General features: G+C 37.6%; 1 protein-coding gene across 4 annotated transcripts; it reads right to left on the reverse strand.

Moving 5' to 3' along the window:
* Positions 1–195: 195 nt before the first annotated feature.
* LOC113667970 (uncharacterized) lies at positions 196–13,569 on the reverse strand. Of its 4 annotated transcripts, none has more exons than XM_089181413.1 (14): positions 12,966–13,569; positions 11,319–11,558; positions 9,523–9,864; positions 8,866–9,342; positions 7,917–8,042; positions 7,368–7,495; positions 7,055–7,171; positions 6,492–6,655; positions 6,028–6,200; positions 5,477–5,629; positions 4,149–4,267; positions 3,084–3,200; positions 2,623–2,732; positions 196–1,679 (listed from the first exon to the last, which is right to left on the reverse strand). In XM_089181413.1, the coding sequence occupies exons 1-14, from the start codon at positions 13,270–13,272 to the stop codon at positions 1,538–1,540; spliced, it is 2,715 nt and encodes a 904-aa protein (XP_089037539.1). In that variant the 5' UTR covers positions 13,273–13,569; the 3' UTR covers positions 196–1,537. The 4 variants fall into 4 exon arrangements, with proteins under 4 accessions (XP_089037539.1, XP_089037538.1, XP_027039648.2 ...); XM_089181412.1 differs by having other exon boundaries at positions 5,477–5,632; XM_027183847.2 differs by having other exon boundaries at positions 11,319–11,555; positions 12,966–13,557.
* Positions 13,570–13,608: the final 39 nt, after the last annotated feature.

A 13,608-nucleotide genomic window follows, 5' to 3' on the forward strand; every position in this document is an offset into this window, starting at 1 on the left:
CAGCTTGAGGAGAGAGTTCGGTTCCCCTTCAGCAGCAGGGTATCTTTTTTGCAGTAATTTGCGGACAAAGAGCAGTTAAAGTCCACGCAATTGAAGTTCTCGCCCTGATAAAACCAGCCTGTTGAAGGTTTTCAAAAGAGTTCGTAAACTGGACTCCTGATGTTAGTTACTCACACAAGAAACAGTCACAGATACTGTGATAAAGATTTGTCAGTTTAATTCTTATAAGGTATGTTCTAAGGAATTGTAATGTTTACTGGTTAGTAATCCCCCCATGATAGAAACTGTTTAACACAGTTTCGAGCATATAATTAAAATTCAAACACGTGAGAAACAGTAAATCGTAGACTAAATAAAAATTGTGATGAGTAAATCAAACCTGATAAAAAACCAACAATTTCATTTGGTTTTCCCTATTAAACGGATTTTTTTTATTAGCCACCTAATGAGGCTCTCAGGCTCATTAAAAAAAGGTCCGCGGAAGAATTCGGTCTATCATTTGTGAATTGAAAGCCCAAAAGGATGAAACTGAAAACAGTACCACGCACCGAAAACGAATTTTCTGGAACATATGCATGTTATGGTTATTGTTCTGGAATTACTTAACTTTTCGTTATCGACACTCAAAAACTGCCCTAATCACATTGACCATTCCGGCTGCCTTTAGTAGATCAAGGTTTGCAATCCGTTTTAATATTACCTATCCTTAAAAACTCTTGTTCCATCTCAGACTATTCAGGACTATGTGGAGTTTGTCTACTCCAGCAAGCAATAATTGAAAACTGTTTTCTTCCACTTAACGAAAATTACAAAGGAAGGGAAGAAATGTATGTTAAAATATTATAACGTTCCTTCTTTCTATTAAGTTCCCCAGCTTAACAAAACGTATATTTCTGCAAGTGAACTGGAAAAGGTTACCAATATTGTCCCCTTTTAATATGAATTGAAGTATTATAAAAATCAAAAACAACAACGAAACTGCACAATTAAAAAAAAAAGTACCCCTATAACTATGAGATAAGATGATTTTCAGTTTCCATGCATGAAACTAAGCTGATTCCGAGACAATAAAATTTACTGAATCTTAATTTTCGTGCATTCTGCTTTCGCTATTCCAAGATAAACCTCTGTATTCGCTAAAACACAGGTGTCACTTAAGGCAGCTTCAGCCAACAATGCACTTTGGGAAAGATAACACGTGAGTACTTGCTGACGCGGCAAAAACTGTCGTGCTCGGCTTAAAATGATTAGTTAAATATGATCGCATCGCGAATTGATTATAAATGTCACACGCTACCTTTCATAAAAGTGCACATTTAAAACTAGTCGTCAAAATAATTCAAGAAAATCGCTTTCATCAATGAGAGGATCAGCTTATAATCAGAATATTATATACTTTGACTGCTTCGTGGTTAAATGCGTCCAATCGATATTCTACTCTACCATACTCCACTTCACTCTGTGAATTCAATAAATATTAATAAAAATTAGTTTTTAAAGCTCCACTATGTAAATTTTTTTTTTTGATGCAACCATCTTATCTGGGTTCTAATAAATTTGAGTTGAGCCGGTGAGGGTCCTTCATCGCAGCTTTTTCCAACTTGTCCTTCAAAGACAACTTCGTTGAGTTTTCACCCAGCAGACGCGCAAAATTGTTGGTGAAACTCCTTGCACGCGGCCTGAAAGATGAAGTAAAGGAGAAAATAATGAAAGAATTGTAACAGTTCATTCACAGAGCGAAATTAAAGCTTTTAGTCTTCTTACGAAGTAGTTTCCAATTAACCCTCCTAACTCCCAGATCAAATTTGTAATTCTCCTTACTCTCAACCATACAGTTCTTGTAATGTTAGTTCAGAGAATTTAGTATTGGATCCATTAATTATCCCCAAAATGATATTTTCCTTTATTCTCATCACTTATCTGGTTGATATTGTATTGATATTGGAAGGAGAAATTCTGTCTTGGTCACTTATGGGAGTGAAAGGGTTAAGTGACCAAGGTGATTCTGAATTGAATCAGCATTTCTTAACTTCACTTTGTGATTGGACTAAAAAACTTGCACCCCCTCTCAACCAATGAGATGCAAAATCAAAACCAATCAACCAATCATATTCAAAAGTAAAACCAATCAACCAATCAAATGTAAAACTAAAGCCAATCGCGACAAGATCATTCGTATTTCCTGCCCTTTGTAAAAATTTGCTTGAATCTACTCTGAGTTCTTATTGGATTGTTGTGAAATCTTCCTTAGCCCTGATTGGCCTTTGCGATCCTTTCGCTATTACGACACTCAATGGAAATGCGATCGAACTTCAGTGCAAATGGAAACAACAGCGTACGTCTTGTAGGCAGTCAACATCTTGACCCGTCTTTTATTAAAAAGACCTGGGAACGAGATTAGATCCTAGGTAGAGACTAGTGTCTTGTACAAAAACATAACACCCAGTAAGGGCTCATTTGCTGAACTAACCCACCCCCCCGTTCCGCCATCGCGAAAGCATTTAAGGCCTTAAAAGTTACTCTCCCACACCCCTCCCCCCCCCCCAAAAAAAAATAATTAATTAAAAAAAGGGAAAAGAAGGAAAAAAGAAACGAAGAAGAATGGAGAGAAAGATCACAAACCTGTCTTTTCGTGGTAAACTGATCATAACATCGAAAGGTACGGACATCTCCGCCAGTTCTTCTGGGTTGTTGGGGTTTGAGCCCACGTCATCTACTACCAATAGTTTTGGCTGCATAATGAAACAAGTGCGCAATCAGTTGTTGAACTGTGACGGCAAATGTCAACTCACCACTGACTAAAATCTAATTTCTTCTCACAGCACAACTGCTCAATCAAACATTTAAGTCATGAGAATATGATAAGTGATCACCAACGGGTGTAGAGGGTTAACAGACACACGCCCTTACGGCCGGAGAATATTGTGGCAGCCTAGCAAGTTTTTCGTTTACAGCCGCAAACAAACAATTTTTGTTTCATCGTGAAGGCGAAGGGTGTAAGTTATGGTATCGAACCCTTGAGCAAAGTCAGCTTTTCGCGCTAACTAGCCAATATCTTTTACAGAAAAGTATGAATTGCTTACTCCATGAATTTTTTCACACATGAGATCCAACACCCATTGAAGCGATACACCCGAGCGGTATGGATCTTCTAAAAGAGCCTCTATATCCCCTCCGTAAAAATAGTTACAGTCCATTATCTACAAAAGAAAAAAAATAAATAATAAAGAAAATGAAAAAAAACCAGATTTAAAGTAAACAAAATCTGTCCCGAAAAAGCTGCTTCCTTAAGAATGATAAAACAGAAAGAAAATTGGTAAAATATCTCTGAGATATTTTACCATATGGGATGGATATCAGTACCCCTCCCCTAATCCAACATTAACCCTGACTTGTTATCAGTTGACTTTTGTTGGTTTAGGGAGGAGTAGGTGGACTGCCGCTCAGATACTGACATTGATTCACAAATTGTAACAAATATACGAGGGGCAAGAAAAGGAGATTAAAAACTGACACTAAATGGTTTAAAGAGGCAAATGGCAATTCTACTCGTAAACTGCTCCTGAAGATTTTTCTTTTGGTTTTGTTGTAGTGTTTGAAACGAACATTGGTGCAATGTCCTCTAGAACAATTTGAATTCCCCAGCATTGCATATAAGGTCTCTCTAAAAATGTATCGTTGTGTAGAGTCGACCACACACTGAGCAATCGATACAAAGGACCATCAGAGACATGATTGATTGATATACATGGAAAAAAAACCAGTGCAAAGAAGTAATTGGCATAGTTTTGACGAACTGATGAAAACGGAAGCAAGTACAGTCAAATCTCGATTATCCGAAACTCGATTATCCGGACCTCGATTATCCGAATTTTTAGATTATCCGGACATGTTTCTTTGATCCCATTATCTACGAACATTACATTTATATATTTCGATAATTCGCACTCTCCATTATCCGGACTATTGAGCACAGTCCCTACGAGTCTGGATAATCGAGGTTCGATCGTATATCATTTAACATCGCCATTGTATAAAGGTCTGGTTCGACCTTTTCGATTCCGTTGTTATGGTTAAGGAATGAAGAAGAAAAAAAAAGCATTTATACAGTTTCTACGCTATAATGCATCTGATTATAGTTCATATACCATTTTGGTGTGTCCCATGAAATAGAGCATAACTTCTTTCTTTTCACCATCAGCCAGCTTGGTCAATGTCTTTCTTAAATTTTCTTTGACAACCTTAGCAGACTTGTCACAAAAATCCTCTATTGAAATAGAAAAAAAAAACCTTTAGAACTGCAAGACACTAAAAATACAGAATATAATTTTATCCCAAGAGCTCAAGAACTTCTTCGTTCTTCCATGACACGCCACTTTTTGCGTATTCGCATATTCCTCCCCTTCTCCAACAATGTACGTGTTTCGTAAGCAGCCTACAAACTTACGGGGACATTTCGTATGGGCTTAGATCCGTTTCGAAACCTTTGTTCTCGTAATGTTCCGCGTGTTTATTCTCAGGCTTATGAATGTGTTTTGGGGGGTAGAAAGGGGGTATGTAAAGCAAGATAGATAGACGAATTTGGCCTCCTGTTTATGATAAAAGTATATTTCGGACCGATTTCTGAATACGAATGAAGAATGACCTTTCTACCTTCATCCTTCAGTTAACCTAGCTTAAAACTAGAAGAGCTATAGGAGATAATGTCCGGCCCTTCTTGGAGGAACCAAGGCAGGTTAACCACGAAACGCAATTTTCACTGACTCCTTTTTACCATCTTCTTTCCTTTTAGGAACCGACAAGAGATCACCAGTAATTAACCCTTTACACCTTATCATCATTATGCATTTTCTCTATATATTTCCTAAGGTGCTCACAGGGAGAATTTGTTTAACAATCAGGAGCTTCTTTAGTTGTGATCATTTCCTTTATTCTCATGACCTTAATGTGTGATTCAAGGGTGATATTGTTAGTAGAAATTAGACGCCAGTCACTCCTAAAGGTTAAAGTGTTAAGCATAACCTGGGGTCATGAGAAGGGAGGAGGGAGGGGGGGTTGTGGTGAAGGAATTTTGCTTGTGTCACAATAAAACTAATGTACCTGATTTCCCGATCAGGCTCTGTCATATTCCCTCCTCATTGATCATTAATTGACAGACAATTTCCTATAGTCCCCCCTGTACAGTCAGTTGGCGGCGACTGATCCCCCCTCCTTCCGTTCCTCCTGAAAACCATGTGATCCCCAAAATCCTCTCCCCACCCTTGGCGGTAAATAACGAATGGTTCCTTATGAATCTCGGTTCCCGTGATTCTTAGTAAGGAGTTGATTTTGAATACATGCTTTCCTCCTCTTCTTCTTCTGCTTTATCCACAGTGTGTTGATGCGATATTCCATACACCATACTCATAAAAAGACGCCTTAACTATCAACTCTAGTTAAGTTACACAGTAAGATCTTTTGAGTTTCTACAACATACCACATTCCCATCCAGATTTTAACAGGGCCATTCGAAGTTGTTCACGGTCCCGCTTGAGACAACGATCTGTGCTCGCCTCAGCATTTGGCCCACTGAAGTTTGAAACTAATATGGCATGGCGTTTCATCTCAACTAGAGAATTTACTTGAATCTCTGCTGAAAGAATAAAAAATTGACATTTCTTTCACGACTGCGACTCTTATGGCACGGAGAGCACAACAGCCTAACGTCTAATCTTAGGCAGTTTCAACCTTAGCTTAATATGTTTCTCCTATCTTTTGCTTACATCCGGAGATCTATTTGAAAATTTCTACCGCGGTTCAGTTCAACAAACGGCACAGGCACAATTTAATCACCAGCCGATCCTTTTTAATATTCAGGCCCCGATAAGATCTTTTTCACACCATTCCAAAGCAAGGAGTTTATTTCAAATTTTCATTTCACAACTTAAGCAATAGATGAACTACTATAGCTTACTTTTATACGTTTTAAAATACCACAAAAACAAAGATTAACAATAAACCATTTTTGTTTCTCTCCACTGAACAAACCTTGACTTGCTTCCGAATTGATGCAGATTGGTAGTGGAGACGAGAATAAGGCGAATTCCACTGAAGGACTGAGAGATTTGCCCTCTAAGTCTGCTCTCACTTGGTCAAAAAGATCTGCCAGCATCACGTTTGGTTCGCCTTCCAACTTTTCTACAAGGCTTGTAATGAATTCTCTGAATATAAATCAAAGGACCCTTTGAGTCAGTCGTGAATGGAAAAGAGGATTGAAGAAAAAAATGTTAGAGTTATCCCACACAAAACGATAAAGCGATACACAAAGAACTTCACAAGTACAAGAAGATTCCTTTCCGATCGCCCAGCCCGACTCTAAGCGGGAAATATTTTGGCATTTTCGCGTTTTTCTCAATTAAGTTTGACAGTATTTTGATCAAACTCAATTTCTTGTCAAAGTGTGTCATTGATGTTCAAAGTACATGAATAAATCTGCTTGTCATAAAACTCACAGTCGTTCTTTCTCTTTTCTTACAATTCCTGGGTGGCATGGGAATGCAATGATTGCATTTGGCGGTGGCTGGATCGGGGCCAATCCTGGTAGAACTCCATTTAATTTTAAACAATCTTTCACGACAGGATTCTCATAAGCTCCATCGACTATCACTACTTGCATCTGAGAAAGCAGAAACACAAACGATTACTTCAATGATTTTGCTCTCTACCAATCTAATTTTTCATAGTAAGTGTAATGTATAATAATTCTCATAGTTATACAGAAGACTTACTTTGAGAAAGTGAGGGATGGAGGGTGCTTATTTGCAGGGGAGGGGGGGGGGCCCTTTGAAATTTTGGCCTAAGGGGTAGCCACTTAGTCAGGAGAAGGCGCTCATTTTGGATACTCATTAGAGGAAATAGTATATGCCAAAACATGACTTTAAAAAGTATTATTGTGAATTTGAAATTTCTTTTGCTTCTATTACTGTCATGAAGTTATGTAAGTAGATACATACTCCTCCTTCAATTTTAAATTCAAATAGAAAATATCATAAAGATCAGAAATAAAAATACACACATATTTCTTGCTCAGTTGCTTAACCAGCCAGTTGATATTCAATGAACTGTGAATAAGGTCAGCTCGCGAGGAAGGACTCTTTAGATCAATTGGAAGAAGGTAGTTTTCCCCATTTATCTGCAAGATGGACATTAATTTAATAACATTAATATTTATAAAAGAGTGAAAATTGTAAAGCAAGTATTTCTGGTCACAATCAGAAAAAATGCTAATTTACATAAAATAAGTCTCTAAAATCATGCCATCAAAAAAGGTGAAAGGAATGGAAGTTCAACTTGGAATTTGGAATATCTTCAAACAAAAAGGAACACACCTGAACTGTGGGTCCAACCAAATAAGCAAAGTAAACACTTTTTCTTGCCCCAGACTCACTGGCTTTTATAAATGAATGGATTGTTTTGCTCAAATCTTGCTCTTTGACCTTCTTTTTAAATTGGACATCTGAAAATAAAAATACATATAAATGCATACCATTTATTATGCCAAATAAACAGAACTAGACTATGTTGGGGCAATTCCATGATTTAGTCAAAGGGGATTCAGAAAATTGTCTGCTAAGGGTGGACCCTTCTAGAGGTTTCTGGGGGCATGCTTCCTTGGGATATTTTGAAAAGTAGGTCTTCAGAAACATGATTTACAACATTTTGAGGGATGAGTGTAGGTTATTTGAAACCTGTGCAACCATCTCTGTTTTGAATTATTTAACAAAATTTCCATTCTTAAGTATTTAAGAAAGCAAATGCACAGTATTTGTCAGTGATGTTTATTTTAGGGGGGTTGACGGAACCACCCAAATCATTCCTGGATCTGCCCCTAGTGTACAACAACATTAAATGTAAACAATGTTAACATTAGACTATACCTGTACTATCCCAAGACTCTTCAAGGATTTCACGCAGCTTCTTTAGCTTTTTTTCATGTATCTGGTCCTGTTTCTCATTTCCACAGCAACTTATTAAGAGAGGACGGAATTCCTTTTTGCCATCATCTGTCAAGAAAAACAGTCCTTCATTAAACACATCAGGAAAACCAGTTAACTCTTAAAAATGTAAGCAAACCTTGACCAACTTTCACTATGCTGCTTAACTTGGGAAGAATTGACCCTTCATCCCTGGAGAGTGATTGGCATCTTATTTTTCCCAACAGTATAACCCCTGCATCACACAGTAAGGTCACAAGAGTAAAGGGAATGATCACCAACTAAATATTTTTGTGACTGATAAACAAATTCTCCTTATCAGCACCTTAGGTAATGTATAGAAAACAGTATGGAGAATATGCATACTGATGTTGAGGTGTGAGGGTTTAAGGTTTTCTCTCCATGCTACTCATAGGTTACTAAAAATGACCCAGTAATATAAGTGCCTCTTCAGGACTACTACAAATGCTCTGACTCCAAACTTCCAAGATATTCCAAAAATTGATATAAATTTTGGGAAATGATCAAACTACTATAGTTTCTGGTTTGGCATGAGTTAATATCCAGATGTCATTGAAACTGAACAGAGTTAGAACAGTACTCAAGAATTCCACTTTTGTCACATACTCAATTATTCTCTATTTTTGATTTAATATTTAAAAAGTGCATTTTCTCGTTACAGTGCAACAGAACACTCAAGACAGGTAACATCATCTTCATCAGTCAACAACAAAATGTATAAATTATCTTTTGAGCTACCTTAATGTTAAATTCCCTGGTTAATAATTTTCTTGATACTTATTGCTTTTTGGTCTGACAACAAATCATTACCAGGGATAGTTCAGATTTTAATAGAAAATATCACTCCAAAGAGTTAAAGAATGACAAATACCTGAATTTTCAAACACATCGTCATCTTCAACAGAAGAGATACTATTGGTTTGTTCCTCTTGGGTAGGCATCTGATCATCAGATTTGTTGTCGAATTCTTTTTCATCTTTGCCTTCTTCCTGAGTTGGTGTGGACAAATTATTTTTACTGCCATCCTTCTTTTGATAGCCTTCAGATTCCTCTTCTTGTGTGGGAATTTGAGCATCAGGTTTTTCATCAGGCTCTTGACTCTGTTCTTGTGCTGGTACTGCATGCAATTTAGAATTGGACCCTTTCCTGAGGGTTTCATGAACTGGATTAGCACTTTTCTTAGAGTTACGTTTTTGTTGATGGTCTTCAGATTCCTCTTCTTGTGTTGGAATTCGAGCATCAGGTTTTTCATCAAGCTCTGGACTGTGTTCTTGTATAGGTACTGCTTTCAATTCATATTTTGGCTCTGGGAGAAAGCTTTCTCCAAATGTTACAGTACTTGCTGAATCTGAGAAAAAATTGGGGTATGAACTTTGGTAATAATTGTGGGAGGGATAAAAATTACTTTTCTCCCAAAGAGTCTTTTGATCTTTCTGGAATTTGAACCCACAATGGAAGCCTAAAAATTAGTGGTGTCATAATTAAATCAGACATGACTTGATTTTAAAAAGCAAAACAAGAAACACACCTGATGATTGGTCTTCTGAGCTTTCTGTTTCAGGTGACAGTAACTTAGGGGGAATATTGTTAGAACGATTTTTTATTTCATCTATAACATCCCATCTGGCTACATTAGGATTCCTTAACCAACCAAGGAGATCATTTACAGTCTTTTTGAGTTGAATCATCTTTTCGATCAGTCCTTTCATTTTTCCATGGTCTTGAGCATTCTCTAATTGTCGTACATCATCAGCACTCAAATTCATTACACTGGCTATCCCCCGCCAGTCATGATGATTGGCATCTGATGGATCCATTAGCTTCACAATCTGCAACTGGAGACTGTAGGGGATGTCTTTAATAAGTGTATCTGGATGAAAGAAAAACAAAGAGCTGTGAACAAATCTATGCCAATTTTAAGAAAAAATAAATCAACTAAATAAAAAGTTACTGTAATTTGTCATTGTCAAGCCAACCTAAATATTGTATTCCTCAAATGAATGCACATGCCTTTATAAGTGCCCTTCACAAATAAGCACTCTCCCTGAATAAGCACCCACCCCATAGGCAAAATTGTCAAACAAGAGCCCCCCCCCCCCCCCGAAATAAGCACCCCCCTCCTCCCTCACTTTCTTTAAAAATAGGGAAACAAGGAAAACCTGTTTCTATTGCTAGTTTATTTATAACTTTTTAAGCTGCACTTACAACAGAATCAGTACAAAGAGAATGATAAGTGCCCCTCTCAATTAAGCACCCTCTCTCCAACGAATGCACCCTCTACTTTTGCCAAAATTTTAGATGAGTGCCCAGGCTCCTATTCAAGGGATTATGGCATCAATTTACATCCTTTAGATGGTCAAGAGGAATACCCAGTGGGAAAAGCAATGATCATAGGATACTTCACTCCCACAGGGATTTATAAACTTTCCCTAAAAGTTCACCAGTATTCATTTACTTTCCAAGATTGAGTGAGGCAATACTCAAGTTACCTGTCCAAGAACATGTCACAATGGTTCACACAACCAGGATTTAAATCCCTGTGTTATCTCATTAGCCAACACATTTCTCAGAATGCAGGAGAGAGAGTTCAAGATAAATAAATAAAGGGGGTAAGTTTATAAAGAAACTGTGGTGCTGCGTCAGTGGGAGAGTATACTGAGTTGATAATGTAAATTGGCCACTTTGAAGAGTTTAAAAGCTGACATTTCAAGTGTTAGCCCTTTGTCAGAGCAATTGGAGGAATTGTGGGCTGTGTGTATTTTTATGCATAATAAGATACATGAAAAAATTACTCAGTTCTGATTGGTTAAGATAAATGTAGTTTCCAGGTAATCTTTTTTGCACCTTAAAGATGTGAAAATATTATTGTAAATTATTGTTTTAATCGCATGCGGTCGTTTTGACCGAATGCACAATGTCACTTGCAGGGTTTGAATAAATTATTTTTGCTCTTGATGTGCCCACTTTGCTTCTGCTTAATTATGATAAACTGTTTCATATTTTTTTATGTATATTATTAATACGTAATCACATGATTTTCCTCATACAATTTGGAATAAATAAGCACCTGTAAATTTTTTCAAAGACCAGAAATTGCACTTGCTCTACAAGCTCGTGTAATTTTGTTAGTCTTTGAAAAAATTTACTCATTCTTATTTATTCCAATTGCACTTGAAATCATGTGATTACCTATACAAAAAAGGAGCTATGCTATTGGTGGGAATATGGTGACAAGAAAACAAGAATTAAATAGTTGAAGGAAAAGTGCTTGTTATTAAATTCCTCTCAAATGGGAATTCATCATAAATTTTCATCTAGACTTACCTAAACTGAGCACATTATTTTTCATATCAGCACTGGAGGACTGGTTGCTGGCAAAAGCTTGACCTTGGCCATGGCACAAGTTTTTCAATCTACTTTCACTTTCTTGATGACTGAATTGTTCTGTAGACCCTGAGTCAAGAGAAGGTGGGTTCACCTCTCTTTTTTCTTCAGGTTGATCATCAAAGTTTACATCTTCAGAAGGAGTATCAGGGCTTGCTGGTGTTGGCAGTCTTGGAGCTTCTGATGATAAAGAGTCAGCAACAATTATTTGTCAAGATTTTCATGCACAGATTGTTTCATCATATCAGTGAGTAATTTTCATTACTTTTCACCAACCCTTGACCCGAAGTAAAAAAAGGACGGCCCATCACTTGATTGCTCTAAGACGTCAAATGTAAATGAGAAGTCTGTCCCTGAGACCATATAGTTTCTTCTCTCAGAGAGTAATTATGAGTCATGATGCTGACTCCCTTAGAAATTCCAGAGGGTATAACTGAGCTGCCTCTCTCACTCACTCACTGACTCACTCACTCTCTAATTCACTGACTGACTCATTAACTAATTTACTGACTCACTGACTTACTAATTGATTAACTGACTGACTCTCCAACACACTGACTGACTCATTGACTCACTGACTCACTGACTGACTCACTCACTAATTCACTGACTAACTCAATAACTGATTCACTGACTAACTGACTTACTAATTGACCACTTGACTGACTGACTGACTGACTCAACCACTGACTGACTCATTAACTGATTCACTGATTAACTGACTTAGTAACAGACCGCTTGACTGACTGACTGACTCTCTCACTCACTCACTGACTCACTTACTGACCAATTGACTGACTGACTACCTCTCTCACTCACTCACTCACTGACTTATTGACTCACTGACTGACTCACTCTCTAATTCACTGACTGACTCATTAACCGATTTACTAACTCACTGATATACTAACTCACTGACTTACTAACTGATTAACTGACTGACTCATTGACTCACTGACTGACTCACTCACTAATTCACTGAGTAACTCATTAATTGATTCACTGACTAACTGACTTACTAACTGACCACTTGACTGACTGACTCATTGACCCACTGACCTATTGACTGACTAACTCACTAACTGACTGACTGACTCACTAGCTCAGTCTCTGGCTTACTCACTGACTCATTGACTAACTGACTCACCAACAGACTGACCAACTTACTTGTTTATTTAGATAAATTTTCTGTCATCACCAACATTTTACAAGTGCAGATGGTTTGTCATGACTGAGATACATACCCAAATGCGGCGATCTGATTGGTGCAAAGAACATACTACTGTACACGCTAACAAAGAGTAACTTTATTTTTTTTATGAAAAAAGAAATATTAACTGAAAACCAAAACCGTAGTAAACTTGTCGAGCATTTGTCATAAAAGCTACGACCAGCGTGTAATTGAACTAAAATCAGTTAACTGGAAAGGAAAAAATTGTCTTTTGTTGTAAAACTCGGGGATTCTATAATTTTGAAACGACTAAGGATAAATCCTGGAAATTGGAGGTGGGATACTTTGGCTAATTATGCTTTGTAACTCCGATAAATTTTTAAGCGAATTAAATGAGGCGAAAACAGCTCACTGACCTTGTTCTCCACGAAGTTTTCTCTCAGCTTCTAAGAGTTCGTCTGCTAAGTGAGTCAAACGATTGTCTGTATTTTTCAGGACTGTTAAAAACTTATCAAAAGCTTTCGGTCCTCTCTTCTCCAACAAACTTAGCAATGTTTGTGACGCGTGAATGGAACCCAATCTGTTTTCCGTAGCCTTTATTTCCTCTTTATCTGAAAGGCAGAAAACTGAGCCGAGTTGTGCGGCAATCAGTGTTGGGCTGGTAATGCTATTCATGATAACAGTTGTCTTGCTAGCCAACACTTTCTTGTGGATTGCATCCATGTTAGGCCTACCAGTACAGAGAAGATTGCTACAATTACCCAAATGGTATCGATCGATCCGTCCTCAGCCCACGCAGTCAAGAAAACTATGCAAGCACCTAGCCCACACACTGGTAGAAATACCACTTTAAAAATCGTCAAAAGCCGAAAATAAATCAAGGGATTTCTCCCGTTCAAACACAATTCCTGTAAAGTTAAAACTTCCGGTTGCTTTTCCAAGAATCGCGGGAAATCGTTCGTTCGGAGGATTGATTTTGCCTGCTTCCTATGGGCTTATTATTGGTTCATTTTTTTCCGGGTCAGTTCGTAACACATTCGGAGTGATTTTCGCTTTCCG

The sequence above is a fragment of the Pocillopora damicornis genome, chromosome 9 (genome assembly GCF_964200805.1).
Source record: "Pocillopora damicornis chromosome 9, jaPocDami1.2, whole genome shotgun sequence".
Lineage (NCBI taxonomy): Eukaryota > Metazoa > Cnidaria > Anthozoa > Scleractinia > Pocilloporidae > Pocillopora > Pocillopora damicornis.

Coding starts and splice junctions, on each gene's coding strand:
- LOC113667970 (XM_089181412.1), bottom strand. CDS start 13,272: ATGGATGCAATCCACAAGAAAGTGTTGGCTAGCAAGACAACTGTTATC. Junction 9,865..11,318: donor AAATAATGTGCTCAGTTTAG/GTAAGTCTAGAT, acceptor TCTTTCATCCAG/ATACACTTATTAAAGACATC. Junction 8,043..8,865: donor CGATGTGTTTGAAAATTCAG/GTATTTGTCATT, acceptor TTTTCTTGACAG/ATGATGGCAAAAAGGAATTC.